We start from the raw sequence: 27,758 nt of genomic DNA on the forward strand, positions 1-27,758 counted from the left end.
TTTCCATCATAATACAAGTGTTTAATTATGATTTGTATGTTAATTACTTTTACAAAATGTTAGCTTTGTGAAGAAAGGACTCTTTCAACACATTCTTCCTTGAAGCATATTCTACCTTTTACACCAGCATTGTTGCATATTTTTATGTAATTAAAAAACCAAAAAGACCTTGTCGTGCTTAAAATCTTAGTCTGGTGGTGCACTCTGAATGCTTTTATTTCCTAAATAATACAGTTTATCTGTTAGGATGGACAGTGTGTTCCTCCTTCTAAAACAAGCTTCATAGCCTATGCAAAGCTCCTTACAACCACTCCATTTCATTGGGTCTCAGGACACTCTGGAAAAGCATCAGTGATACCGTGTTTCACGACACTTCTTGCATTGTTTTAATTCCAAATGTATACAAATGAAGTCATTTTAATCCTATAAATAATTTATTTTTAAAAAATTGTGCTGTTAACCCCTTTGCAGGGCAACGAGCTATGTGAAAAGTACAAAACTTTTTGTCAAATGTGATACTGAGAGTGCTTTTGACATAGTTCATTGGTTTATCATCTCAATTTATATATACTGCGCAACGGGCAAGGCTAGAATCCATGAACCAAGCTGCAAAGATCTCAAGCTAAGTAAGGCGGAGAGAGACTTGAGAAACAAGAGAAGGAAGTACTTTCCTATCCAATGTATACTCTTCAGACTAAAGCACTCTTTCTATCAAGCCTTCTAAACTGTTAAATAAAGTGTTCCAAACAAGCATTTAAACTTCATTACACAGAAGAGCAACAAGAACAGTAGCCTGCCAGACAAAAAGGCAGGAGGGAAAAATATATATACTGAGTTCAATGGTTAGCCTGAATGTAGCACAGTTCTTCACAACCGATGGGGGGGGTAATTTCAACATGGTGTCCAACAACGTTCTAACGACGTGCTTCATCTCGACTGGTTACTATGAAGCAAGGTGGAAAATGTTTGGCCCCAACCGGGCTTCAGAAATGGTTCTTTTTCATGACGAGCATGTCTGTCCAGCTATCAATCATGTTTGTTTGCACCAAATCCCAAGCCATTTAAAATACGACTAATTAAGTTAAACTGAAGTCGTCTGCTCCAAATTCGCCATCAACTATCCATGCTACTGCATTCCTCTGAGCAAAAACAAAAACATAGAGAAAGAAATCACATCTTCAAGATCTTACCAAGAGTTAATACTTCTATTATAAGGTCATTAATACAGTGCATTTACATAAGTTTCACTGAACATGCATTAGATAGTGGATCTTATACTGTAGCTAAATCCCATTGCTAAAAAATACTTCATTTTAGGTATCATTATTCATATTCATTTAGAGATTAATTTAGCATGTTAAGTGTTGGCACATAAAAAGCATCTCTTCCAAAAGAGGTAACACATATTTGCATTCAAGTTCCAGGGGAGTGTGCTAATTACAAAGCTCTCTGTCATCCATTTAACATTCCTACGTTGTTAGGTATTATTCTGTGCACCTACACCTCTTGTGGAAGCAGTGCTGTGAGAAATTCATTTTCTATTGCTTTGATTTTTATGGTGTTTACTAGCTCATGTTCTGGAGGAATTAAGAAAGAGTGAGGAAGCAGCTAACTGGAGGAAAAAAAACCCCAAACAAAACCAGCTGGAGGATAGGCTCTGAGTCCTTATGGGTGCATTCAAGGTGTTACAAACAGGAGATTGGCCAGGCTGGTCCACCTAGTCCAAGACCAGAAGCAGTTGAGTCAGCAAGCACAGGAGCTGGTAGAAGAGGTACTTCTTTCCCCTAATGCCTTCCAACTTTCGGCTATTTTCACCTAAGGGACGTTCTGAACTAGAGGTGTTTACTTAACTAGTAGCACCCAGTGGATTTCTTATGACAACTTTGTCCAGGTTCCCCTTGAACTCCTGTCCACACCTAGTATGCAGGAGGTCCTGTTGCAATGGGATATACTGTATTTTATTTTAATGTGTACTGTAAACTTTTACCACAAAGTTGAATGTGTAATGACAGAACTTATAAACTGCAGAACAACTGCCCTGGTGGTCATCTCGTTAACAATTCTGGGGGGAGGTTAAGAAGGGTTGGGAACAAGCGTGGATTTTGGCAGCAAAAAACATTGGATTGTCTCTCCCTCCTGAACACAGATGCTTGCTGACAGTTTGGAAACAATCAATTGTGTACAGATTTTCTGGTGGGAAATTTCACTCTCTACAGACATTGGAGATTCCTTTTGTAAGCATTATAATACCATTATTCAATTTACAGTGTGGTCAGAATGCGTTATTTACATTTTAATAACACTGTATGTTATTAAACCTCAAGCACTGGAAGCAAGATTTTTTAAGTCTACATAAATAAGTTAATAATTCTGGGGTCTTAGTGACACCAGTTTTCTATAGGACCATGTCAGAAACATTAGTATCGTTTTGGAAATACTAGTTTCCTTTTTATTCCACAAACATAAATAACTTGGATAAAAGCCAACAGCCATACATAAAAAAACAGTAACTTCATTTTTAGTAAAAATAATTATTCTAACCCAAGAGCATTATTCCATCCTACTTACGGTAAAGAAAATCCACTAAACCAGCTGCCTTTGATGTAAGCTTTTAGTGATTAGAGAACACACACACACACACACACACACACACACACACACACAGTTTTTTACCTTCAATATCCTGGTTGTCTACGAAAGGCGCTGGTCCCCATATTCTAACAGTGCCATCATCAGAGGCGCTGGCCATCATGGATGGAATCTGCGGGTTCCAGCTCACACAATTAACAGTACGCGTGTGCCCTGTCAGCTCCGCAATTGGCAGCTCGCTACGCTTGTGCCAAATATATACTTTGTGATCTAAATAAAATATGCATTTAAAAAAAAAAAAAAAAACATAGTGAGAAACATTGTTCTGTACAGATCGGTTTGGCCTACCAAATAGCATTTCCACAACTAAAAACCCCATGATTGTTGCAAAATCCATCTCTAAAACCCCTGTCTGTTGAATGTGCAATAGCACTAACAAAGTTGCTCTAAAAGTGATCAAAAGAATACAAGTAAAGCTATTCCACCAAGAGGCATGTTCACTTTTAAGACTTGCAAGTCTACTACTATGCTTGGTATTTGAAGAAAAACATTCAAATACCATGCAAATAAGCCAATACATGGCTAAAGAGCAAAACCAAGCTACTCAAAGATATAGAGTTGTAATCTTATTCAAAAGGAAGTCTTGCAATTATTTTTTTTCTTAATCATATTTACAGATTAGTACATGCATTATAAAGACATGAGTATTAAGGCAGAATATTTGCAACCACCACCTGTTGATGAAGACTAGGTAAGATCACAGCTCTACAGTTTACAAAATACACCTTGATACTAAAGACCTAAAGCATTCCAGTGAAAGTACAGAGCAAATGAGGGAGAGCAAAGCAGCTTAATATCTCAAATTGTGAGCTATTACTGTCTTGTCTGGTATTTAAAGATATGAATTTGTACATATTACAGTAGATGCAGTAAACAACTCTACAGATCTTACTTTGTGATAGGAAACTTTTCACAGAATCACAGAATATTAGGGATTGGAAGGGACCTCAAAAGATCATCTAGTCCAATCCCCTTTTAATTACTTCTAGCAACATGCTAGAAATAGTGAACTAGTGAGACACTCCACTGCAATTTTTAGAGAAGTGTTACTGCTTTATAACCAACCATATTTAAGAATAAATGACTAAAGGTGTTTTGGTTTTTTTGTTTGGTGGGTTCCGCCTCCTCCCTTCCTTTCCTCAACTCTAGACTAGCAGCCTTTAACAAGCCTGTGGGTTGATCTCTCTAGGAATGTCTTTGGAGTATTCCAAACAGAGCTATACAAACTGAACAAGTATGTATTACTAGTATTACACAAAAGCCTAGTATTTAGGTCTAGCATATCAAATAAAACTATTTTAATCTATTTGAAAGCTTTAAATGTAGATGTCATTTTGGAGGCTTAGCAAACAAACCAATTTTCATCTATTCCTCCTCTCAACCCCTTACAAAACAAACTTGGTCTCTGACCTACCTGCTAGAATAGTATCATGAAACCATGTGATAATTCAATTGTCTTCCACTGAATCAGCTCATTTGAGTACAACACCTTTATACATACCTGTATCGATGCACATGTTCTGCTTTTGTTTACTTTCCACTTAGGATTTCAAGAGACTACACATCCATGCTATTCAAACAGCACAATTCACTCTCTGCTTAAACACTGGACATGCAAGACTCTGCTCTCTGGGAGAATCAAAGCCTAAACAAAAACTGGTATTTTGGTGCTTGTCAGAATGCCTGTATTTTGTTTTGGAAAAAAGTTAGCTGGATTAAGGTAGCAGTCAATTTCCCTCTCAGAAATGAGACCTCCGTTTTCTTCCTACTGATGAAAGTGTTAGGAAAAAGCCCACCTAGCTGACAACATATCTTAAGTTTAAGAGGTTATGATAATATAATAAATCTGTTACTTTTTTTAAAAAGGCTCTGACAATGCAATCTTGTTTTTGCTTTGTTTGCCTCTTTTTAAAAACACATAGACTTTCTCAGTAGCCACAATTGCAACAGTTCAGTGCAAAGAGGCAACAGCGTCAGACAGTCCAAATTTAAATAGATTCAGCTACTGCTCAGTAGTTTATAGACAATGAAGATAATAAATTGGGGAAAAAAGGACTGGGCCACTGCAGTACCTACACGTGCACATCACTATGGCTCAACACAAATCCCAAATTTTTGGGTACTTATGTCTCAAACCAAGAACCTTGTCCAACGACAAAAACAGGTGCACACTGGATTGGAGGACTGGAGGTGCTGTCCTTCAGTCATCATATTTCACTGGGTCTGGTCAGAGGGTGAAATTTGGTTCTATTTTAGACATATTTGGTACTTTCCAGAAGAGGACAGTAGTAAACACCCCAGCCAACCTTACTTTCTAACAGCTGTGAGTTGCACAGTATTAACAGTGATTGCTTACACATTCCAAGTGTAATTCTTAGCTCTGCATAGGCTTGAATTTTAAGTGACCTCCATGGGAGGTGATGGCATTACATCAGTGACAGAACTGAACCAATTCAAGATATAAACCATTAACTAATTTCTATTCTTGCCACAGACAGTTGAATAAAAACATACCACAAAGACTTTGATCACCAAGAAACCCTGCCAGACTATGTCAACAAATGCTTAATTTGAGACTACTCTGTCCGTAATTAAGATGATGACTCTATTGAAATTAAAATAACCTCACCACACCTATATCTTCAACAGGCAAATGAAGCTGTTACTCCCCAGAAGTACTTTTGATTCAAACCATAAGCCTAAGTATCATACCACAAGAAGAAAAAGCCTCAAGAACACCCCACCCACTTCTAATTAAAACTGCAGATGCTTTGGCTTTAGAAGAGCAACACGAGTCATTAATGCTTCCTACTACTACCATCCTGTCAAAAGATTATTTCTGCTAGCACCCAAGTATTTCTTAAGTGGGCCACAATCTCAATGCTCCCTAAGCTTATTTAATGAACCAGTTGCTTGCCTTTATAGATCATATTGCTAACAACATTATAAAAGTAAGGTATAGGAAGGATACAGTGTTCCAGTTTTCTGCACAAAGGGCCATGATGTTACCTTCGCTGCCACTGGCAATGAAATCTTCATTATGACCTCCAAAACACGAGTGAATTGTATAAAATCCTTGTGTAACGCCTTGATACTTCCTCACTAAAACTCTGTCTTGTAAGTCCCACAAGTGTACTCCCTGGGAATGAGAAGTATAGAGGATGTTATTTTATTTTATCATTAAACATTATTCATTGCATTCTTTTGCAACATTAAAAAAAATTAAACATGAAAGTACAGTACTTCAACCATCTTCAGTACTGTTCCTCAATCAAGAGTGTGAAGATATACCAGATTACTAGATTAAGCTTCCATTTTGAAAACTCTATTCTTACTTAAAGCTCCAAAAATAGAACTAAAATTAAATCTAATTCTCATGCCCCTGAACATGTTAACATGACACAATTCTTGCTGTACCTGGCTTCTCAATGCAATAGCAAGATACTCACATTTAATAGTAAATATTTAAAGAATGCCACACTGTATTTATGAATATTAAAGTCTTCATGTTACATGAAATACAACTGGTTAATATCAAACATTCCAATTTACATAAAAATATTTAAGAACTGGTAGCTGTTGCAAGCAGATTTCTTTACATTTCCATTTATCATCACCAACTCACCTGAGTTGCTACATTTAACAAAGCTAAACGGCCATTTTTTGAAATAGTAAACGACATAATAGGGTGATCTTCTTGTACTCTGAAATGGTAAGACACATCAGTGTTAAGAGTACACTTAACCAAACAATGATGCAACACCAAGACAAAAGGCATGTCCTGTCTTTGCAATATTATCAAGGAAAGACAGTTCTGAATTCAAAATTAGGTATGTCTCTATGTCAGTACAAGCCAGGTCTGCAACAGTTTGCTTATACTTAAGAGAAACCCCAAGACAAAAAGGGACCTCAAATCCAACTTCTAACTTCAAGGCAGAATCTACTAAAATATGCCAGAAACTGAGAAGCGAAGACAACTCTTGTTAAGAGAAATGGAGTAGGTTTCTTGTGGAAGCTTTGACAGTGCTTCAGAATTTATTTCTAATACTTGATCTACTGCTTCTTGCAGCAACTGGAACTAATTCTTGTCCCATGTATTCTCCTCCTCTTCTAGTACTGAGAGCATTTTAATAACTTCTTTCCAATCCTGCCCCACAAACCCTTCCTTAATCTTGCTCTGACATTAAGAACCCGGAATTCAAAGAAAAAGGTAGTTACATGTTCCTGTCTGTAAGATCCTCAAAGTTATAACCCCGAATTCGCTGGTGTGTGTCCGACGCTAGAACAGTTTTCCCATCACTCAAGCACCAAAGGCATTGTACTCTCACCCCTTCCCAGGAGTCAAGGAGATTACCGTCTAAATCCTGATCAGAAAGAAAAATAATAATAACTGTTAGTCTCAGATTTCTGAGGAGTTGTGACACAAGTATCTTTTTCATCTTCTGTTCACACAGCTGCTACAGAAAGCAATCTCACCCTGTAAAAGATAAGAGAGAGGACTTAATGAATTAGGACTTGGTTGTCTTAACCAAGGGCTTTTGTAGGTATCTGTCCTGGAGAGCTGAGAATCCCTTTCCTCACTTATTTTCTTGTGTGTGATATGTGCAACCTATGTCACACCACGGAGCTCACCTTTGCAGGGAGTGAGGTTTGCATACTGCACTATTATTCTGGGCAGGAATTCAGATGACAAATAATCAAGAGTATGGGTGACCAAAATAAACACTAGTCAAGTAACAAGGGTTTCATATTTCTGTTTACGCTAAGCAAAGACAGCATGCAAAAACTAAGACAGACATAGTCAAAATTCTGTGGAATAAACAACATTTGTTGACAAAGGCACTACTTTTTTATTAGCATATTTTCTAAAGCAGCTAAGAAAAAAAAAATTCCCAGCCCACAAACCCTCCTATAGCCATATGAATCCCTCTACAAAAGATGCCTGGACCCTTCTAACTGCTACATAAAAACAGAAGTGCTGCTGAAATACTAGCATTAGTGTATGGCGTCTTCGAATTACAAAGGATAGGAAGCTTTAGTGTACACACACATGAAAAAACATGAACTTCAGATCTGACTGTGACAAAAATTTCATTTCTTGCTTTGTTTTCAATGGGACAGATGCAGAGAACTTACACACTGATAGAACTGTCCACGCTGACCACCTGTTACAAAACGCTTCCCATCGGGATTCCAGGCCACGCTTGTTAAACTGTCTTCGTGAGATTGGCTCATCTTTGTCCTCAGCTCCCCTGTCTGGAAAATAAAGAAAGGCAGCAAGGCCTTATACCAGAAGCCTTTCCCCAAAAGGCATTGATAATTTTATCTGTTTGTTTGGAAGTGCATCATTTGACACATTTATTAAAAAGCAACACAAACTTATGAATAATTCAGTAAAAAGGCAGAATTACTTCAGCATCTCCAGTGACCCCAGACTTGATTTTGGACAATTTCTTTTGCCCCTCAAATCAGGAGATAGACTAGTCAGTGTGTCAGACAACTGGAAGATTGTGAGTAAACAGAGGAATTAAAAGAAGTTGAAAGAACACATAAGAGACGAACAATATGAAAACAAACAAAACATGGAAAGCAAGGAAGCAGAAGGAGATCACAGGAAAAATGGAGATGACAAAATACCTTTTAGTAAAAGGTTGGGAGTATCAAGAGTATTTAGAACATTTTCTTCCCTGAGCTGGAGCTCTCCGTGCCAAAATTTAACTTCATCCCTAGCTTATACTCCTAGTGTTTCACATGGCAGAGAGCCAATAAATGGCTTACCACTGTCAGAACAGTAAGCACTTCTCTCTATTCCCTTGTGCCAGCTCTAGCGCTCTTCACTGAGCCAACTGAATCAATCAAACAGAAGAAAAGTATTCCAACAGTGAAAAAAAGGAAACATTTTTTGTTTTAGGAAACTAAGTTAGTCTGGAGTCCAAGACAGCAAAAGAAAGACTATATAAGCCACAACTGTGGTAGGGGAAGCTTTTCGATCAACTCAAACGCCCATTTTAAAAAAATGAAACCAAAAAGAAAAAACCCACCACAAAAACCCAAACCACCCCAATAGCAGAAAAGGGTTTTCAAACTCATGGAAGAAATGGCTAAATAACCTAGTGTCTGACTGAAAGACAAAGTTCCAAAATCATAAATTTAAGCCTCTGTGGACCTTCCTCTAAGATCACTGGGAGGTTTACATAAAGTAAAAATAGCTTGTATCTTTTACTTCTGCTATTCAGCAAAATCTTCAATGAGCAATTGCTCCCCTTAGATGATAATTCTTACCTCTGTTTCTCTTCATTAATTTACTCTGTTCATCTCTTCAGTAGCTCTCTAAGGTCCTATGGATTTACGCCATCCCTTCTCAGAAAGGATCAGTAACCAGATACACTAGAATGGCTGCACAGTCCTGGGCACTTGGACTTGAACTCTAATTTCAGTTCTGTACAAACTGAGTACAGAATTTGTTAGGCTGCCATTGTCTGTTTTTTAAATTAGGGGAAAAAACCATCAGTCTCTCTTCTTTACACAATCACACCTTTGTACGACGAGTTTGTAGAAGTTACTTCCTGCATGCTTGATGTATTTAAATAGTGAAACAAAAGCAGTAGGCTGACCACTAAGTTTGATTTTTTTTACTCTTAGTCACCACTTACTTGTACATTCCAGAGCCAAAGCTCAGAACAATCATCTGGGCCACAGGCAACAAGATAGTTGTCATCTGGACTCCAAGCAATATAAGAGACACCATACGCATGACCTTCTAACGTCTTAAGTAGTTTTAGCTGGTGAGTATCCTGAAACAAGAGAGATTCTGTTAAGACAATGCAAATGAACTCCGACTAGATTTCACAGATACAGCGTGTCCAAGTACAGCATGGCAAGTTTGCTTTATGCAACTTGGCACCTGTGTTTTACAAGGCATACGAATAGGTTATTACTGGAAAAGCACTTGCTAGTTGACAGAGTAGAACCATAAAATGAAAGCTTCTAAGTTTTGACATGCAAAACAAGAACACTTGTAGGTAGTTTTGTTCTAATCTTCTGTTGATTCTGAATGTGGAACTCACAAAATACTATAGTGTACAGAGTTGTACATTACACTACACTTGTTTTAGCATAGAACATTCTTGCAGTCAGGAATCAGCCAAGTCTCTTTACATCTACTGGTATACAAAAGTATTATTATCTATATTAGACAGAATTAAGTTCCTTTCTTAAAAGTAAAGGCATGCTGGAAGCCTGTTATGGTTAAATAGAGACCCAAAACCTTCATGCATGCTCAGAAGGTAAAACCTCCAAGTACCCATGTTTTTATAAACTTGAGACTATCCTGTGTGTGCTGCTCAAGTTTTACAGAAAGATATTTTTAAAAGCTTCCTTGAGAGGTGTTCTTATTTCAGAAGTGTTGTCTACAGCAAGCTGTTGCATCTTTTCTGCCACATTTAGTGAATGGAGCATACTTCGCTCATGCAGAGTATCTTGTATCACCTTTATGCTACAACTGTTCTACCTCTGCCTTGTCAGAGTCAACTTTCAAGCAGCTTATAAAAATAAACAGTCCAGCTAGATACTGTGAAACAGCCATGCACTGGCTTCTTAAAAACAGAAACCTGCTTCAATATAGCATTAACACTGACTCTTGACAACAACACGTATATACAGAAAGAAGAACTGAGCTTATTAAACTGTTGACAATAATTTTTGTGAAGCCTCTTGGAAAAGGGCAAGTGGATTCTTCTCCCTTCCTCCCCCACCCTTTTTTGGTCCTGCACATGGGATGTTTATGCCTCCTAGTTCTCTTCAAAAAGAGTGACTTGTTTGAAAATCTGGCTTAATTTCTCAAATTGTCCCTTCTCTTTCTTTTGTTTTAGCATTAATCAGCAAAGCACCTCTTGATTCTAAAGAGAAAGAACATGGTCAACAGAGGAACAAAGTGACACGAAGAACTGTTTCCTGGGATCAGCTGCGAGGGATTTGGTGGCTCTCAGACAGTCTGCAGCTTTGATGGTTCTGCTAGCTAGAAAAGCTAAATTTCTCAGAAGAAACTGGGCTAAGAATAATCTTCAAAGCACAAAGAAAGCAGGGCAAACAAATGGACCTCCTCAAGGCCCCTTTTCCATTCTAATCATTATTCCTGGTCTGCATTAGACACTGCTGTGTCTGTAGCTAAACTGATCTGCAAGGAAACCAAGACATGTCTGACATCATCTTGCATCCTGGAACTTGCCTGCAACTGACATATTTCTTTTTACATCAGGATTACAGTAGCTTGTCACTTCTCCTGCAGCAAATCTGAGACTCGTGAGGAGCAAGATACATAGGATATTCCTATTCTAACAATAGGATTTTGTAGCTGTTACTATCTCTCATGCTGCTCTCGTACTTAGCTCCAAATACAGCAAAACTGGTATATCGTGTTTTGCTCTAAAACAGCAGTCAATGGTAATTCAGGAAAATGTCCCCAAATTTAGTCCATCTGCTTCCCACCCACCACCAAAGGAAATCTCTGCACTTCTATCCTTCACATATAGCTTCCCAGATTTTTGTTTTATAGAGGAAACAACTATTCAGGTACCAACTTAAGTCTGCAGTAGCTCAGTTCCTTGTCTGAAAAGCCAAAAACCTGTCAACAGTTTTTAGAAAGTGCAGAAAAAAAAAAAAAGAATGTTTCTGTAAGGAAAAAGTCTTCTATTAAAGAAGATAACATGCCAGACAAGGTGATGTGCCTACTCTTCTTATCCTTTGTACTCTAGAGATTCTGACACACTCAGTACCAGTCAAATAATGCATTCCACCCACAAACCAAGTTCACTAAAGACATTATTTAATGCTGCTGAATCTGCATAAGAACTTTGAAATGAACAAATGAAAATGAAAACAGAAGCATGGGTTAAGACAGCTTAGACATGTAGTATCACTTCCTCAAACAGAATTGGATGGATGTTCCCCTGTAGTTTATATATAGGACAAGGGGTAATGGCTTTAAACTGAAAGAGGGTAGGTTTAGATTAGATATTAGGAAGAAATTCTTTACTGTGAGGGTGGTCAGACACTGGAACAGGTTGCCCAAGGAGGTTGTGGATGCCCCCTCCCTGGAAGTGTTCAAGGCCAGGCTGGATGACGCTTTGAGGAACCCGACCTATTGGAAGGTGTCCCTGCTGATGGCAGGGGGGTTGGAACTGGATGATCTTTAAGGTCCCTTCCAACCCAAACCATCCTATGATTCTATGATTAGAATAATTCTAGATACCCAAAGCCTTGACCTAAATACCTAAAGCCTTGAAAACCTGATTAAACTTACGGTTCAAAGACGTTTGTCAATGGCTACCAGAAGTGTGAGAACCATGCTCTGGCAAATACGAAAAGGAACCATTGGATTTATGTGGCCTGATGTTATTTAGGCATCCACCTCTGCCTCAGTTTAGTCAATTTTCTATCACCCAGTGACCCCTCCCCTCCTGAGAAAGTGAACTGGGAAAAGAAAATGAGACCGGTGGGTTAATGAAATAATAAGAGCTAATATTAATACTAACATAAAATACACAAAGTTATACTCAGCTGACAAAAGCGCAGTGGTCACAAGAAGCGGGAGAGCAGGCCTCGGGAGCAGAATGGTGGGCGAGACCCTCCAGGGATGGGGGCCATTGACGAAGAGAGTCATCCCTAGCAAACTTCACAATTTATAGCGAGTGTGACGTTTATGGTATGGAATACTTCTGTTGGCCAGCTTGGGTCAGCTGCCCTGGCTTTCGCTCCTCCTAGCTGTAGCACCTGGCTAACTCTGAACTGCTGAAGACCTTGATCACTATGGAAACCCGCATACCATGGCCAGCCACAAACTCAAACAAACTGTCTTATCAACTCTGTTCTCACCAAATCCGGTGCTACAGTCTTCTTAAAAATACAGCTTTCTGACAGAGAATTAATTCTATGATTCTATCCCAGCAAAACCAGGACAGTCTCCTTGAAAGGGTTTAATTTTATTTTTTTCCCCCAAGTACTCAAATACAAAAGATAAAACTCCACAAAGCTGCTTTCCCACCAACTATTTATTAGTAATTTTGTTCCTTTAGCAACCCCCCTGGCCAAAATGGTTAGTCTAAAACATTCACAAAACATTTATTTGGTTTGATTAACCAAACTGAACTAACAATTCACTGCAAAATGTGCTAATTGAGATGTTGGGTATTAAAACTCATCAATGTAAAAGGAAGATGTGCCTCTACAATCAAGTGACAAGTCAACAGCAAAAACATGTGATCCTTAATTTACTTAGAGTTACTTTTGTTAAAAAACAAAACAAAAAACCAACCAAACTAAACCCCACAAAACCCACAGATCATTTCTTAAATAAATTACAGAAGTCAGCTTACACTGCTATGCATCTCTTGGCCCAGAGCACTCTGGCTCCAGTAACAAACAAACCACAGCAGATCTATGCCTGAAAAATACACAGCACTTGCTGTTTGCTCAGGGGCTGTATAACAACTGTGCACATGGAACAGCGGTTTAAGTTTTCTCATCTTCTTAACAGCAAAAAAGACTCAAATCATATGGCTTCCTAACATGTAGTGAAAGAAAAGGATTGGATTCAGCTCTCAAGTCCTACTGAAAGCCAGCAACGAACTACAGAAACCTTTCATTTCCACTTAGCAGTTGTGTGGTTAAAAACTAAGAATCTTACTTCTGATAGCGTTTTGCAAGGATTAACAGCCTCAAATACTGTGTGCATATGTTCAAATTTATTCACAGTTTTCAGTTGTCCTTAAATATACGGACATACTTTCATATCACTTCTACCAGTCAATTGAAACAGTCTTAGATTCACCGTTTAAACTTTTATTTACATAAGAATAGATATGGGTAGGAAAGATGAATCTTGTCACTGTAGGATATTTCACAAGAGAAACAGTGCATGTTAGTACCAAAACCTAAAACCACGGTCTGTAAGAATATGGATGGGTGTACTTCCATGTGTTAGTGGATTCTGACAAGTGTTTAAACCTTCATCTCAAGCCCAGGCAAATCTTACAACAGCAACTAACATGAAGTGGTGTACTGATGCAACATCAGTTTAGCACATATCATTTCATTACTTAGAAACAAAGTAGTAAATGGTGAAAGGGGTAGAGTATTTAAATCCAAGTATACTAGTAGTAACAGGGTAACAAGAAAGGAGTTAGTCACATACATAGATCAGAAGTAACTCTTAGTAAGAGTGATTTAAAAGAAAAGTTCCTGACTGCCATGCTCCTTCTACTCTCGTCCAATGCTCCTCAAGGCCTTCAAGCTGAGAAGCTCCCCTGGAGAGCACCAGCAGGCTCTACTTTGTGGTACTGGTTATGGGCACACAATGTGCCTGCCCCAAACAGCCAACAGTTCGAGCCTGTTACACTCAGCCATCAGGTTTCCAAGTGTCCTCCTTCACTAACTTACACTGACTGTGTTCTTCAGTCTTTTATACCCCAGATAAATACTCTAGTCAGCAGGCTACAGTACTCGTTAGTCTGTTCTACAAAAATCAAACCATCCCAGCAAGAGAAAGCAGAGAGGGAAGGGAAAGACAAATCATGCACATTTTAACACACATTGCACACTTACTGGATCAACCTGCCATATAATAACAGTTGTGTCCTTAGATCCTGTTGCTAATTTAGTGCCGTCATTGGAGAATTTACAGAACCACACTTCATTACAGTGCTCCGTTAGTATCTGCTGTGTATAGCATGGGAACTGTTTCCTGCAAAAAGAAAGGGATGTATTTGCAGATTAATAAGAAAGCAGTAAAAGATTTTTTTAAGTTGAGCTAGTAAAAACTAAAACAAAAAAATAAATTCAAGACCAGCATTAGAAAGTGCCTCTATTAACAGCTGCCTCAAGCAAGTACAAAATGAAGTGTCTTATCTGGTAAAAAGCTCACACAACTAAGTGATCATAACTAACTGTAAGAGCTCAGAACTATTCTTATTCCACTCACATAATTTGTTATGCTTTCACCTAACTTGGAATAAAACTGACCTCAGTAGGAGTGTAACAGCTTATTACTATACACTTCTATGAAGTATAGAAAATACTGGAGTTCAAACATCTTTGAACACTAAGTGCAGTGTTTTATTTACATGTGAGGTTTCTGCAAGTATCTAACTCACTTCGCAGTATCTTGCCAAATCTTTAGAAGTGACTCCTACATAAAAGAACAGTCTTGTTTCTTTTTCTTGAATGTAATCTTGCAGTAAGTTAGGTGTTTCTTTGCCTGCATTTTGTGCCATTTTTTACTTTCTTTGCACAGTACCACAGACAACAGCTAAGCATAACTAACACGATACCATTACAAGCTTTCAACTTGAACTGCTTTCCCTCACAAAATCTATGTTCTTTTGTAAAACATTAAGTGTTTATCAAACAAAATATTATATGATAAACTACCAAAGGAGAAGAGTCAAACATTTCTCTAGAGCTAATATTTAATCTTCTAGTTACACACTGAGGAAAAGCTAACAGTCAAAATATTAAGTTAGGTAAAAAGCGGAGACAAGTTTTACTTTATTTACAGTTGGCCCACGGTGTAAGAATTTGAGAACTAAGCTAAAATAAACATAAGCTTTTACAGCAGATGACTGCTTTTCTAAGTAACACTGCAGTAACTACAAGTTCATTGTTCAGTTTAACTACAGGCATTTTTTCTTGAACTGCAGGGATCCTGAAGTGGTTTAGTCTTATGTTGAGTTTTTAAGGTCCTCAGTGCAACAGGGCAATACAACTCTGATGAGACACAACAGTACTAACATAACAGTCTCTGTGAAAGTACAGTTGTGCTTATCACTGGAGATATACTGGCCAAAAAAAACCCCAAAACACAACAAAAACCCCTACTTCTTTTAAATTGGTGTTTAAATATTGAGTTTGGTGCTAGCCAGGCTGACAGACACCTGAAAAACTATTTCTTACCAGAAGCTAGAAAAAATTCTGCTTAATACTGTGTCTATATTATATCAATCCATGTTCTTTTACTAGAAGATGCTTCCTAGTCCATGTTTAAAGATTAATCGAGCAGCACTGAACAACCATACATCCCTCATTTCCTGTTTTATGGTAGTGGAGGATAAACAAAATGTACATATACACATCTGTAGTTGGCTTCCTTGAGTGAGTCTACTTACTTGTTTATAGAGAAACACAGGTCTGTTCTGCTCCTGCTTTAAGCTGACCATGAGCTGTCTAGTTGCCACTGGAACAACACTGAGCCCAAGATAAAAAAGCCCCACCCATGAAAGAAGACTTTGTTTTTCCTTGAAGTCTAAAGGGAAGTGGGCAAGCCCTTACACAGATATGTGCACCTACAGGAAGAGCGCTTCATTATTATTTAGCCATATTGCAATAAGTTAATGTTTTTCCTCAGAGCTGCAGTTTGCTCTAGAAGGTGAAAGAGTCTTTATCCACAACTCTTACAAAGTACAAAGGGCACACTGTGTCCTGGGAAAGACTTTTCAGCATATTTAATTAAAAAATAAAATACTCTACAGAACAATAGCACTTGTATTCTAAAGCTTAGGAAAAGCAGCCAAGATTTTGTAGACGTAAAAAGCAAGCGGTATAATGCTGGAGTACACAGTTTTCATAGTAAGGTGGCCTTTAGGTTCCTAGAAAGAGTAACAGGCACAGTTGATAGAGCTGCTGCAGACACATCCCAGTATTGAATTATGCTATTTACAATCCAGTCAGATCAGGTCGCTTTCACAAAGTTCTCTTCACTTAAGTAATGAAACATAAAATCCAGCAAGTCTGACTTCAGAGATGGTAAAGCATACATTAAATAACCCTTCTACAGAAGAGAACAGCAGCACTCTTGAAACAAGAAACCAAAACCAGTTGTCAAACAGCTTCTGGGTTTGGTAACTAGATACTGTAGCTCAATGGGGCTTTTTTGGGGAAGGTTTTTTTGGTGTGGGGTTTGTTGGGGTTTTTTTTAGTGTTTCATTACAAATTGTTCTTTTCAACACAACACACTTGATTCATGTTGTTTACATATTGAAATAAAGTATCTAATAAGTTATCTGTCATTGTATTTACAGAAGTTCAAAGTTCTGAAGAAAACACCAAACAGCTACTTTTTTATTTCCTATACATACAATAGAAGATTTATTCCTCAAGTACCACAATGGTTCTTTTGCAAAAAGACTACTTTAAACTAGTACCTAGAAAGCAGCAGCATTCACCTCTCACTTGGCCTCCGCTTTTTGTTTGTAAACTTGGACTAAAGTTTATTTATGTGAAAGTAAGACAAAAGAATTCCAGGGGATGACACATACACCACAACACCCTACTAGGCTGAAGGCTCTCAAAACCAAAAATGACCACACCCCCCAAGAGCATCAATTCTCTATTATCAAAATTTCAGGCATAAAAAGATGAAATCCCTCACCTTCACTCCCAGCAGTTTCTTGCTCTTACCTCCCACTCTTAGGAAGTGATTAAGTTTTAGTTAAACATTTTACCTATTAGTGCAATTCAAGCATGCTTGATCAAAATATTGCCAGAAGTCCAAAACAGATTAGTTCAAACTAATAAAGGGAAAGTTGTCAGTGTACTATCATTTAAGTAGTACAGAACTTATATTGTCTAAGCTATTAGACTACTGTTACTTCTGTCAGTTTAATCAAAATTTGGCTTCCACTGTCTTTAACTCACCTCATTATGCTCAAGCATGGCAGCATGTACAGCGCACCACATACTGATCTCAGACCCCTGCAATAGGTAGGTACAATAGGTTGAGTTGAGGACAGAATGGAAGCCTTTATTTTGAAGTGGGTTTTGTTTTGTTTTGTTTTTTTTAAATTAAAGTAGTCATGAGTACGTACACATGTATGCATACCAAATACGTAAGCTTAGGAAGTACCACATAGGTGGAAAAAAACCAAAACAACAAGAAAACCCACAAAACCAAAAAAACCAAACCCTAAAACCTGTGGCCAAACTTATGTCAGCAAATAGATTCAGATGGCTGAAATTCAAAGTCCAGATTTGTTGCATATAGTATCTTTTATACCCAGCTTCAGCTAGTCAGACTTCAGTAAACCATGCTCTTTACAGTGGCATGAATGCTCTTTGGGGTTTGATCAATCACATCAAACCCCTACAGAACATCCAGTGTTATTTACGGACTTGTAGAAAGACTAAAATCTCTTTCCATTAGTCTGTATTTAAGACTCACTTCTGAAGTAGGGAAGCCACAGCTGCAGTATCTGATCATTTCCAATAGCTCTTAAAATGGGGAACAGTCAAATGTCCACACACACACAAAACTGCTGCAACAATGTGACGTAGCAAAACTGAAAGCTAGACAATAGCCTAAAAAAGTTACCTGAATACACTAAGTGACAATTATATTAATTTTGAAAACTTAAGATAGCTACAGTAAAGTACTACGGAAGTCTGCATCTCTAAAAACAGATTCAAAGTAACCCAGGAATGTAAGTCAAAGCAGCTGAGTTCAGAAAGTTTCTATAAGCAAGTTTATCAGTACTTCACTTCCCCAGATGAGCTAACCTTAACATGAAAAAATTCCCCTGTAAGCCCAAGCGGTGGCCTGTTACATGAACAAACATATAAGGGTATCATATACAGCCCTTATTTTCTAGGTGTCCTAGCCCTCATTCCCTTATTACACCATGCACTCCTTGGTCAAATTCTGCTGGATGAGGAAAAACCACCCAAGGCAGCTATTTGTTACAAACAAACATCTTCCTGCTTTATGTCTGCTAGAGCATGGCATTTAGAAGATTTGGAAGCAGCATCAGTTATCCAGATAGTCTTATGAGCTACTACGTGACGTTCAACTCTTACTACCTTACAAATCTGGGAAAATAGTTCTCTATATGATATAAACCAGAAATCTCTATCACACATTTCTATTCTGTTTTAACCTTTGTGTCTAAAAGCACTTCACTGTCCACTATTAAAAGTTGAAGCTGAAAACTGACTTCACAAAGTATGCTCCAGTAGGCTTTCAGCATTCCAGCAAGCCTGAAGACAGTGTTTGGATAAGTAACATACTAGTGATTCTCCAGTGAAAAAACACAGCAATCACATGTTGGTGAACAGACTGACTGTCCAAAATTACAAGAAACAAGTGTCTAAGGATTAGCATAGTAATATATTCTATTCATACCCATCTGATTAAAATGTTAAAGCTTCAGTCTGACCTCATCACCCCATATCCAGCTACCAAAGTCTCTACCCACCCCCACTACTCAGTTACTGAAGATCACCTTTTCCCAGCCAACTCCTGTTAAACCAACCCAGAATAGTTATTACGTTCCTTTTAACAGTAGGTACAATTAGATTATTTAAAAGACAAAGAAAAGATATTGTTGCCCATCGTAGAAGTCACAAAGGTTTCTTACCTACTACAAACATGATCTATTAGCAGCGAGACAGAATCTAGATTGCTATCTAGTTTGGTATTATGATATAGGCACCGGTCCCGTTGTAGTTCCACAGCCTGACGTAGCAGGTTCTGTAAACGCCTTGGAGGAAGCATCACTGATGGGGGTAGGTATGCTTTAAAAGAGTTATTAAGAAAAAAAAAAAATAAAAAAAATAATCAAAAAAAGATTTATCAAAACCAAGTTACAAAGACATATTTTGACTTGAGTGTTTTTGGAAGAGACCTTCGTAAATAAAGCTTAAAAGCTACAGGAAAAGAGTGCATGCAGCTTGTCAAAATTACAGCTATTCATCTGGAACTAGAAGCATGAATTTTTGGAAAGCAGAGTTGTATGCAAGCTACTTGTAGTTATAGCATACATTAACCTGGCCAACAAGCACTATTTACACGAGCTAACTCAAACCCCAGTATTTAACAAAATCTGTAAAATTATAAAACAACACTATCAGCTGTGTTAATTTAAGGAATTCTCTATTAACACTATGAAAATAAAGAATACCATAGATATTACAACTGATACATAGCATTACACCAGCCACAAGAACAAGGGGGAAAAACCGTAATTCATAGCAAAGTCTGAGACCACTATCAACCAGTACTAGTATCACTAGTGGTTATAGGCCACACTTAGTTTCAGCCTCTCAGTACAATTGGCATTTACAAAACAATCGCCACCCCTCCTCCAAATCGTGCATTTAATCACCAAGTTATACTATTACTGCATGCAGCAGAGCCAAGAAATAAGAGCTCCTATTACAAATAGTTTATCAGAGACAGCAAAAGGTTAGATACAGAAGACCAAAGGGTAAAGGTACCTAAAGGCATCCCCATTAACCAAGACATACAAAACCAACTACGAGCAAATGCAGTTAAAGTTAATTCCCTGGGATGTGTCATTATGTAAGACGTACTGGATTTACAGAGGCGTGAATAAATTCTAAACACTAGAACATCTTACTCTGGAGTTTGTCCAAGAGTTTAGATCTGGAAGCTGTTCCTTTCCCTTCCCACTCTGCTTTTGCACGCAAGTCTTCTGCATGGCTACACATCAGATACCTGTTTAAAAAAAAGCGCACACGCACCAACAGACCAAATCTTTCTGGAATCATTCTTTTCACTTTTAAACATGATATATATCATAACATTCTTAATGAACTGGAAACAGGTGACTTAAGTTTGAGACCAATAGCAAAAAAGGCAGGGAACTATTCCACATAAACATGCATCCCCTTGAGAACAAATGTCTACAAATTGGCAATAGATAAAAGAAAAACAAAACACAAACAGATTTTGGGAAGGCAGAAATGTCTTATTTTATTCTAATAACAAACCAGACTATATTCACCTGCTTATTCAATTATAAGATAACAGGCTAATCACTCTCAAGATCAGATGATGTGTATGTATTAACTTGGGTTATAGCGATATAGAAGTCAGTCATAATCAGGTTGTTTTCAAGCATCTGAAACAGACCACTGTCTCCTGAATAGTCTTCTTTACTCACCATTTTATTTATCAACAAGCTAATAGCTTTAATACAGCTTGAGTGTTTACAGTCTCAGCTATCAAAAGCTATAGAATTCCTTAGAAAATTCCACCGAAAGAGTTCTCAAAGTCCAACACTTACCCACTGAGGACATGAATGCGTTCTGTATTATATTTCAGAGGCGTCAGTTCACAGCGTAGAACCTGAAGTGCCTCCAGGACCTTGCCATCCTCCAGGTACTCCAGGTACTTCTGCTGCAGCAGCAAAAACTTCATCCTCTGACATGACAGAAAGCAGCAGTCAGGGGAAAAAGGTTGACTGAAGTTTCAGAAAACGTTTGAGCCTAAACAGAACAGTAGAAACCATTCTACTATGCCCTTCAGAAATACAGCTATATGTAATGTTTCATTACTCAATTTCTTTTTGTTGGGTTTTCAACAACACTGCAGCAATTAAGTTATCCATGAATTTCTTCCCTGCTTTACGTGGCTCTAAGTATCTTCCTAAGTCATTGCTCAGGTCCTCCCTTCGACTTGTCTCATTTTCATACTGACTGCCTTTTCAGTCACCACTCTTCAAACTCTTAATTAGATAAACTTCCCAATCTTACATTCTATCAAGAGAAGTGCCCAAAAGCACCTAATCACATATTTAAAACTGCCTGACAGCACAGAACACAACAGGCCAACTCAACAAGTTCTCATACTGCTTACATAGGAGCTGAGATGGATCGTTTGCATAGCTGCATAACACATAGCAATTACAAATTGACACTGCCTGAGGTTTTGTTTTGTAGTCCCAGGTTAAGTTGTTTTCCTTGGTTGTTGTATCAGTTTTCAGGATTACAAAAAATAGTTTTCTATATCCAAGAATCACTTTACTTCTCAGAAGTAGTCACTGCTATTTCATAGTGCTCCTCTCATCTTGTACAGCTTTTGCTTGTTTTGTTTTGAAAACCAATCGAGCCTGCTACTCTAATCACAAACGTCTGAGGATAAAAAAAGAAAATCAGGCATTCATTTACATTATTTAAAAACCTGAAGTCCTAGAAATTTCTAATACCAATTTCTTAGAAACACAGTTGGGTTGTTTCTGGATGAAACCAACTATTCTGTGCTTGCACATCTTCTTTACTGCTAGCAGTTATCAGACAGAAAAGGCATTTCTGGTCCACAAGACCCACCAGGTTAAAGAGGAAAATGTACATTCTTAGACATATCAGTGAGAAACAGAATGAAGACTAAGTATAGCAAATTACATTTGCTTTTCTAATGAAGACACCAACAGTTCCATCACCGGTTTCCTTTGCTTTGTCAGACCTCGGGCACCTCACTATTTTCATGCTCATATTTGGTCAATGTTTACTCAGTTTCAAACACACTGCTAGCTTCCTTAAGTAGAGAGATAATCGGGAAGTTTAAGATACTCCTGTCCTGTTAAAGCTTATGTGAAAGTTTAATACCTACTATCTGTAAAATCCAAAGTTAAAACATAAAGCTGTTTTAGTTTCCATTCTTCAAAAGAATAAAGTTTCCACATACAGTGCTATTAACTTACCACACAGCTTTGTGAAGCATAAAACACAGTAAAGGTTAGATTTACGTTCAAACATGTCTGTAGTACTCTATTGTCCTATACATGACAGGCAAACCCATATTATATTCCCTATCCAGCTCTTTAGTTTATTTGAATTGGGAATTAAGAGCATCGCTGTACACTTTTTCCAGGTGAGACAACATTTTTTAGTGTTCTGACATGTAGAAAACCAGAAGAAAAGCCCCCCAATTATTTACAACCTCAGTGGTTGGTTCCAGGCAGTAGGCCAGCAGACCTCCTGCTGTTTGCTTATACACTAGCAGCAGGAGGGGCAAGAGCTTCCTCTTCCAGCTACACACATGCTCACAGGACGCATGGAGATGCTCAGGTAGTAGCCTCACACAGTATTTCACTCCTCTTGGTCACTCACACTGATGATCACCATCAGACAAAAAAAAAAAAAGTCTGATATTTCCAGCTTGTAATAAAAACTATAATCACTCCAACTCTTCCTTCTCCATTCACTGCATATAATATTTATCATATTTATATCCCCTTTCCCTTAAATGTCATAACCATATATGCATCTAAATACTCTTTCTCCCTCCCTACTTTTAGGACTTAGCATGTTAATTTCATTTCTTTAGGGGGAAAAAAAGTAAAAAGAGCAAAAAACCCTAAAAATTTTGTAATGCCAGTCCCAACAATTCCATGGAACCATTACAGAAACACTACACTACCACACAGAATGCTGTTGCCAAGCTACCCAAAGAGGGACAACTTCAGTTTTGTGGTAGAAGGTATAATTTAAAAAAAAAAGTAATCAGTGCCATGTGTGACTTTGGCATATCAGGAATATTATAAAAGCCTCCAGAACAACACAGTACTGTACACTTCATGCAGGAGTCTACTGTTAATGTCATGGAGAATTAGAATGAAAGATAAGCAGTTTTAAATTGTAACTTATCTATAGCAAAAGGCAGGGACTAAAGTGTTGTTAGGAAAATTAAATTGATTTTCTAAGCTATTTTGATAACTGTTTCAAAACCTGTCCTACAGCATACTCACACAATGTCATGAATACAGGCTCCTTGAAGCAAAACGTACACTCCAGTGACATAATATTTCCAGTCATTTTTTATATCAGGACACTCACAAACTGCTGTCACTTATTTTTGTGACTTTGCCGACAAACAGATTTCACTGAACAACTGAGTTTTGTCTTCATCTTCTTTCAACTACTTATATGCCCGACTAATAGTACTGCTAATTACTTCCAATACCACCTTTTCAGGGTAGACAAGAACCATTTTGAGTACATCTCTTCTAGAGCCCAAACAACCTCTTCTAGAGGAAAGAGAATAATTTATAATATTGGCAACTGTAAAGTAAAAGCACAAACTCCACCATTTAAGTAGAATAGGATGAGTATAAAACTAATCTGACACAATGCACCCACAATAACATCTTACTCATTCTCCATATTCTTTAGCTGCCTTCCAAAGAAGGGAAATTAAAATTATCATAACCCAAATTATACCGTGTACAACGTAACAGAAGTGCCCAGGATTTGTTGTTATCATCTCAGTGGTCGCAATGGAAATTCAACATCATTACACTCTTTACTGTTCAAAAATTTAAACCCAGACACCACCGTCACTTAGCTTACAGCAAAGATACTCCACCCTGCAGGACCCATGGAAGAGTCCAGTACACCAGTTTCAGCACTGCAGTCTGGCTGGTTTTGTTCAGTTATTACTTACTACCTCATCCTGTCTTTCAACTCTATAGAGGATGAGGATAAAATGCATTACTTTGTTGTTTCTAGAAGCTGTTATTTAGGTTAAGTTGAACTTCTGATCATCCTGGGGCCAAACTGGCAGAGTTAATAGATTTACAGGGTTTTTTTGCTTGTTTTAATGTAGGTACTATTAGCATTTTGCTTTCTTCAAACTCAAGCCTTCAATTACTAACATGACTGTTTAGTACTTTAGTACTTTACTCCTTCATTGTCCTAATTGTTAGTAGGAAAACCCCTCATAGAATCTTAAAATTCTAGGAAGTTTTGCATGCACCATGATTCACCAGCACTAAGTAACTGAAGGCAAAAGCCTCAGCAACACAACTGTGAAAATAATAGGACTAGCATCCTACCACAGCCAAGAAATTGGGCCATTTTGATCACTGATTACAGCAGCAAATCTTCAGAAGTTTGAAGACTAAAACGCATAACAACCTAATTTTAGGATTAGATTTTGGTATTATTTTTGACCCATATACCTTAACAAGCTCCACTACAGTTTTATAAGAGTTCAAAATAAAGAAGTAAACGCTGCTGGAACAACTCTTCTTTGAAATGAAGGCGGCAAACAAAAGACACGCTGAATTTATCAGATGATATTTCAAGACAACCTCAACACAGCAGCTATCTGCTTATAGCCTGCAGAACTAAAACCTCAGTTTTCATTACTCTGTATTATTACTTTGATAGTCTTGTAAAATACTGATAAAAGCACTTAAAAACATCCAAAACTTAAATGTAAGATTTGATATGTGAAGGGCGGAAAATATTCTGGCCTACAGAATTTAATAAGCTTTCAACCATTTAATGAGTAATTCATTCCAATAGGGAACTGCCCTTGATGCTGGTAGCAAGAGGGACACCATACAGCCAGGTGGAGCACTTCGCTCAAACTACAATATATAAATAATTTTTTTGTTGTATTTCCTGCTGTGGGCTGTGTACCTCCAGAACTGGCAAAAAGCTCCATTTGAGTAAATGAAAATAAGAAGTAAAGAGGACAATTTGAAAGTATATTCTACATTACTACAGAGGAATAATCTCCAGATTTCTTCCTAAAATCAATTAGTTACCTAAGATAGATGCCATAATATGCTTGAGTAGCCCTAAAGTAAGCAAAACCTCAGCCTGGCTTGAAGCTGGTATTTTCTAAGTGTTACTCAAGGAAAAACACTCGAATTAACCATGAAGTTTTCCTACAGTTTGTCTCAAGACAGCTGTATCTTATATGCTGGAAAAGTAAACATGACTCATCGCATACTATATAGCATTCAGTTGTGTTGACACAAATAGAAATAGCAGACTGTCACCTCCCCAACATATCAACACACAGCATCAAAGGTTTATAAATTGAGATCAGCCATTTCATGTTTAGTGTTTTCACCTGTAGAACTTACAGCATTTGGCAGAAATAATGAAATTAAAACAGGATGGGAATTTTCAAAACACATACATATACCCTTCACTGACTAGACATTTCAAAAGCAGCTACATATCCTGGTTGTTTTGTCCAGGTCATATTAACTATAAGGGGCGGGGAGGAGGAGGGACCCAAACCACAAACCAAAACCAAACCACTAAACATACACACACACACACCCCTACCTTGTTAAATACTCTGCATCATCTAAACTTTTAGGCACCCATTCTTCTTGTGTGCATGCATTTTTGAAACACCTAGTCATACAGTATGAGTCACAAGTCAGGAAACCCAAAATCTAATTTTCTGTTTTTAAAGAGTTACTTGCAGCAGCATCTTATTTGGATTGTCCCCTAATCAAGACATTTATCATCTTCATTGGCTCTGACTTTGTTGCAGTCAGGACTACCTACAGAGCATAAAGCATCTCTCCTTACCTGTTATGATTGTTCACTAGTTTTTATGCACCCATAATCTCAACCCTGTACAAAAGAGCTGGGCAAGGAGGGAGGTGGAGACATGGAGCATGCACGAGCTCAACTTATCCTTGCAAATCAGTATTGTCTTACTAACACACACGTAAGACGTTTAATACTGTTATCTGTTTCAAATTATATGAAGTTTATATAAGAGAGAACAACTTTAAAAAGAAAATAGTTAATACTTGGTTCAGGTAAAGTTCAGTCAAAACCAAGTATTTTTATTGCACCAAGCTTTAGTCAAGCAGTGAGACATCAACATTTAAGAAGTTCATGCTTTCAGAGGGAGGCCTCCAAAACAATAGAAGGAAAATGTCCCTTTTTTCCTCAGATTAAATTCTCAAAAAAAGTACAATGCTGATACTCAGATAAACGTCTTGACTTCCAGATATATAAAATACTTTAACACTACAGAGAAACTTGGTAACTTCAGAAGTTAGAAACATGAGAAAATCTGCTTCAAATGACCATTCACACACAGTGGTTTCCTACTTTCACTCTCGACCAGCTACTGAAAGCTGCATACAATAGTCCAAACTATTTGAACAGTAAATCTTATGTATATCTCAAGTCTTTGAAAAAAGAGAAAGTGAAGTACTAGTCTAATTAAGAGGTGCTAAACTTTTACCAAATTAATAGAACAGACTGTAAACTTCTCTCAAGTACCCTCTGATGTTGTGTTAAACATCTGTTTTTCCTACTTCACTTCCTGTTCGCTCTTTCTCTCCCTCCCCCATCACACAGGAAATTGTCTTGACAACAAATGAATCAGCTAGAAGTGGAGCTAAGCAGCCATCAGCTGATTCTTCATTGTTTACAGTCACAGACACTTCAAAAAGCCTTGCTACTGTTTTCTTCCTAAGTGACCGTAGCTGTTCTAACTTCATTTCATTAAAATCAACATTTAAACAAAAACAGAACAAGCAGTTTGAATGGCTAAGTAATGAAAAAAGAAAGAAAAATCAAACCAAGAAACACTTTCCTCAAACTGAAATCATAACAACACATAATGTAACTGTCATGTCACAGGACCTACAAGCCTCTCTATTTCTAGGTTCATCTTTAAAAAAGAAAAGCCAGTCAAAGAGAAAAAGCCCTAAATAAAATCCTGAACAGCAATACAAATACATTTGCTCTTTAGAAGCCATCTGGAAAAGCAACAGTATTGTTCATGGTCTATAGCAGCCTCTATATTCTTGTAACATGCTATTACAATGCCAACTCCACATTAGTAATACTGCATTTTGTTTCCAAATGTCTCTTCCCTGAAGAAAACCTAACTCCCATGAACACAGAGATTGTGAGGAGTATTTCAAGTTTGAAATTAGTATTCAACATAGGCAGCTTCTACAGAAACTGACCTATTTTAGGACTGTTACAGAATTTCTATTTTATCAGTTAAGTATGTTTAACAAAGTTTAAACAGTCAGTACACCAAATATTAGCTTCAATACTTTTAGGCATCCTATCTCACATTCTAATAAAGAATTTTAAAGTTCTGATTAGTATGATGTTTGCAATAGCATACAAGCTGCTTCAAGTAAACAAAAAAGAAAACAAGAACCATGGACAACCAACTCACTCCATAATGGAAGATTACACCACTACAATTAGTCCAACTATACAGTTCTGAAAGAGTTCAAGTGTGCCTCTTACCACAATTGCATGCGGAGAATGCACTAAGGCCTTAAGTTCATTCAGGTCGTTCTCAGCCTGCAGAAATCGGCATAAGGAAAAACAAACAAACAAACAAAAATGTATATAAGGAGGGTGGATTTTGAATTGTCTCACAGATACTATAAATTTAAACAGTGGTTAATACAGTCCTATAAGCCCTACGTTACCTTATCCCATTCTCCTTCCATGACATGATTGCGGAATTTGGTAGCAGAAGGATGTTCTAAACGACATCCTGACTCTTGCATGAGAAGATCAACAGT

At 37.6% G+C, this 27,758-nt stretch overlaps 1 protein-coding gene across 1 annotated transcript; it reads right to left on the minus strand.

Moving 5' to 3' along the window:
• Positions 1 to 27,758, minus strand: WDR26 (WD repeat domain 26). Its single transcript, XM_029087063.1, has 14 exons — positions 27,663 to 27,758; positions 27,475 to 27,531; positions 20,724 to 20,860; positions 20,055 to 20,152; positions 19,053 to 19,209; positions 17,338 to 17,394; positions 14,251 to 14,389; positions 9,303 to 9,443; positions 7,786 to 7,905; positions 6,868 to 7,013; positions 6,275 to 6,353; positions 5,659 to 5,788; positions 2,674 to 2,859; positions 1 to 1,139 (listed from the first exon to the last, which is right to left on the minus strand). The coding sequence occupies exons 1-14, from the start codon at positions 27,741 to 27,743 to the stop codon at positions 1,114 to 1,116; spliced, it is 1,554 nt and encodes a 517-aa protein (XP_028942896.1). The 5' UTR covers positions 27,744 to 27,758; the 3' UTR covers positions 1 to 1,113.

The sequence above is a fragment of the Antrostomus carolinensis genome, unplaced genomic scaffold, assembly GCF_000700745.2.
Source record: "Antrostomus carolinensis isolate BGI_N321 unplaced genomic scaffold, ASM70074v2 scaffold19529, whole genome shotgun sequence".
Classification (NCBI taxonomy): domain Eukaryota; kingdom Metazoa; phylum Chordata; class Aves; order Caprimulgiformes; family Caprimulgidae; genus Antrostomus; species Antrostomus carolinensis.

Excerpts from the sequence above, each read along its gene's own strand:
- WDR26 (XM_029087063.1), bottom strand. The coding sequence starts at position 27,743 with ATGCAAGAGTCAGGATGTCGTTTAGAACATCCTTCTGCTACCAAATTC. Across the intron at positions 6,354-6,867 it reads GATCTTACAGACAGGAACAT|AGTACAAGAAGATCACCCTA; the intron begins GTAACTACCTTT and ends TTACCATTTCAG. Across the intron at positions 5,789-6,274 it reads TGTTAAATGTAGCAACTCAG|GGAGTACACTTGTGGGACTT; the intron begins GTGAGTTGGTGA and ends TCTCATTCCCAG.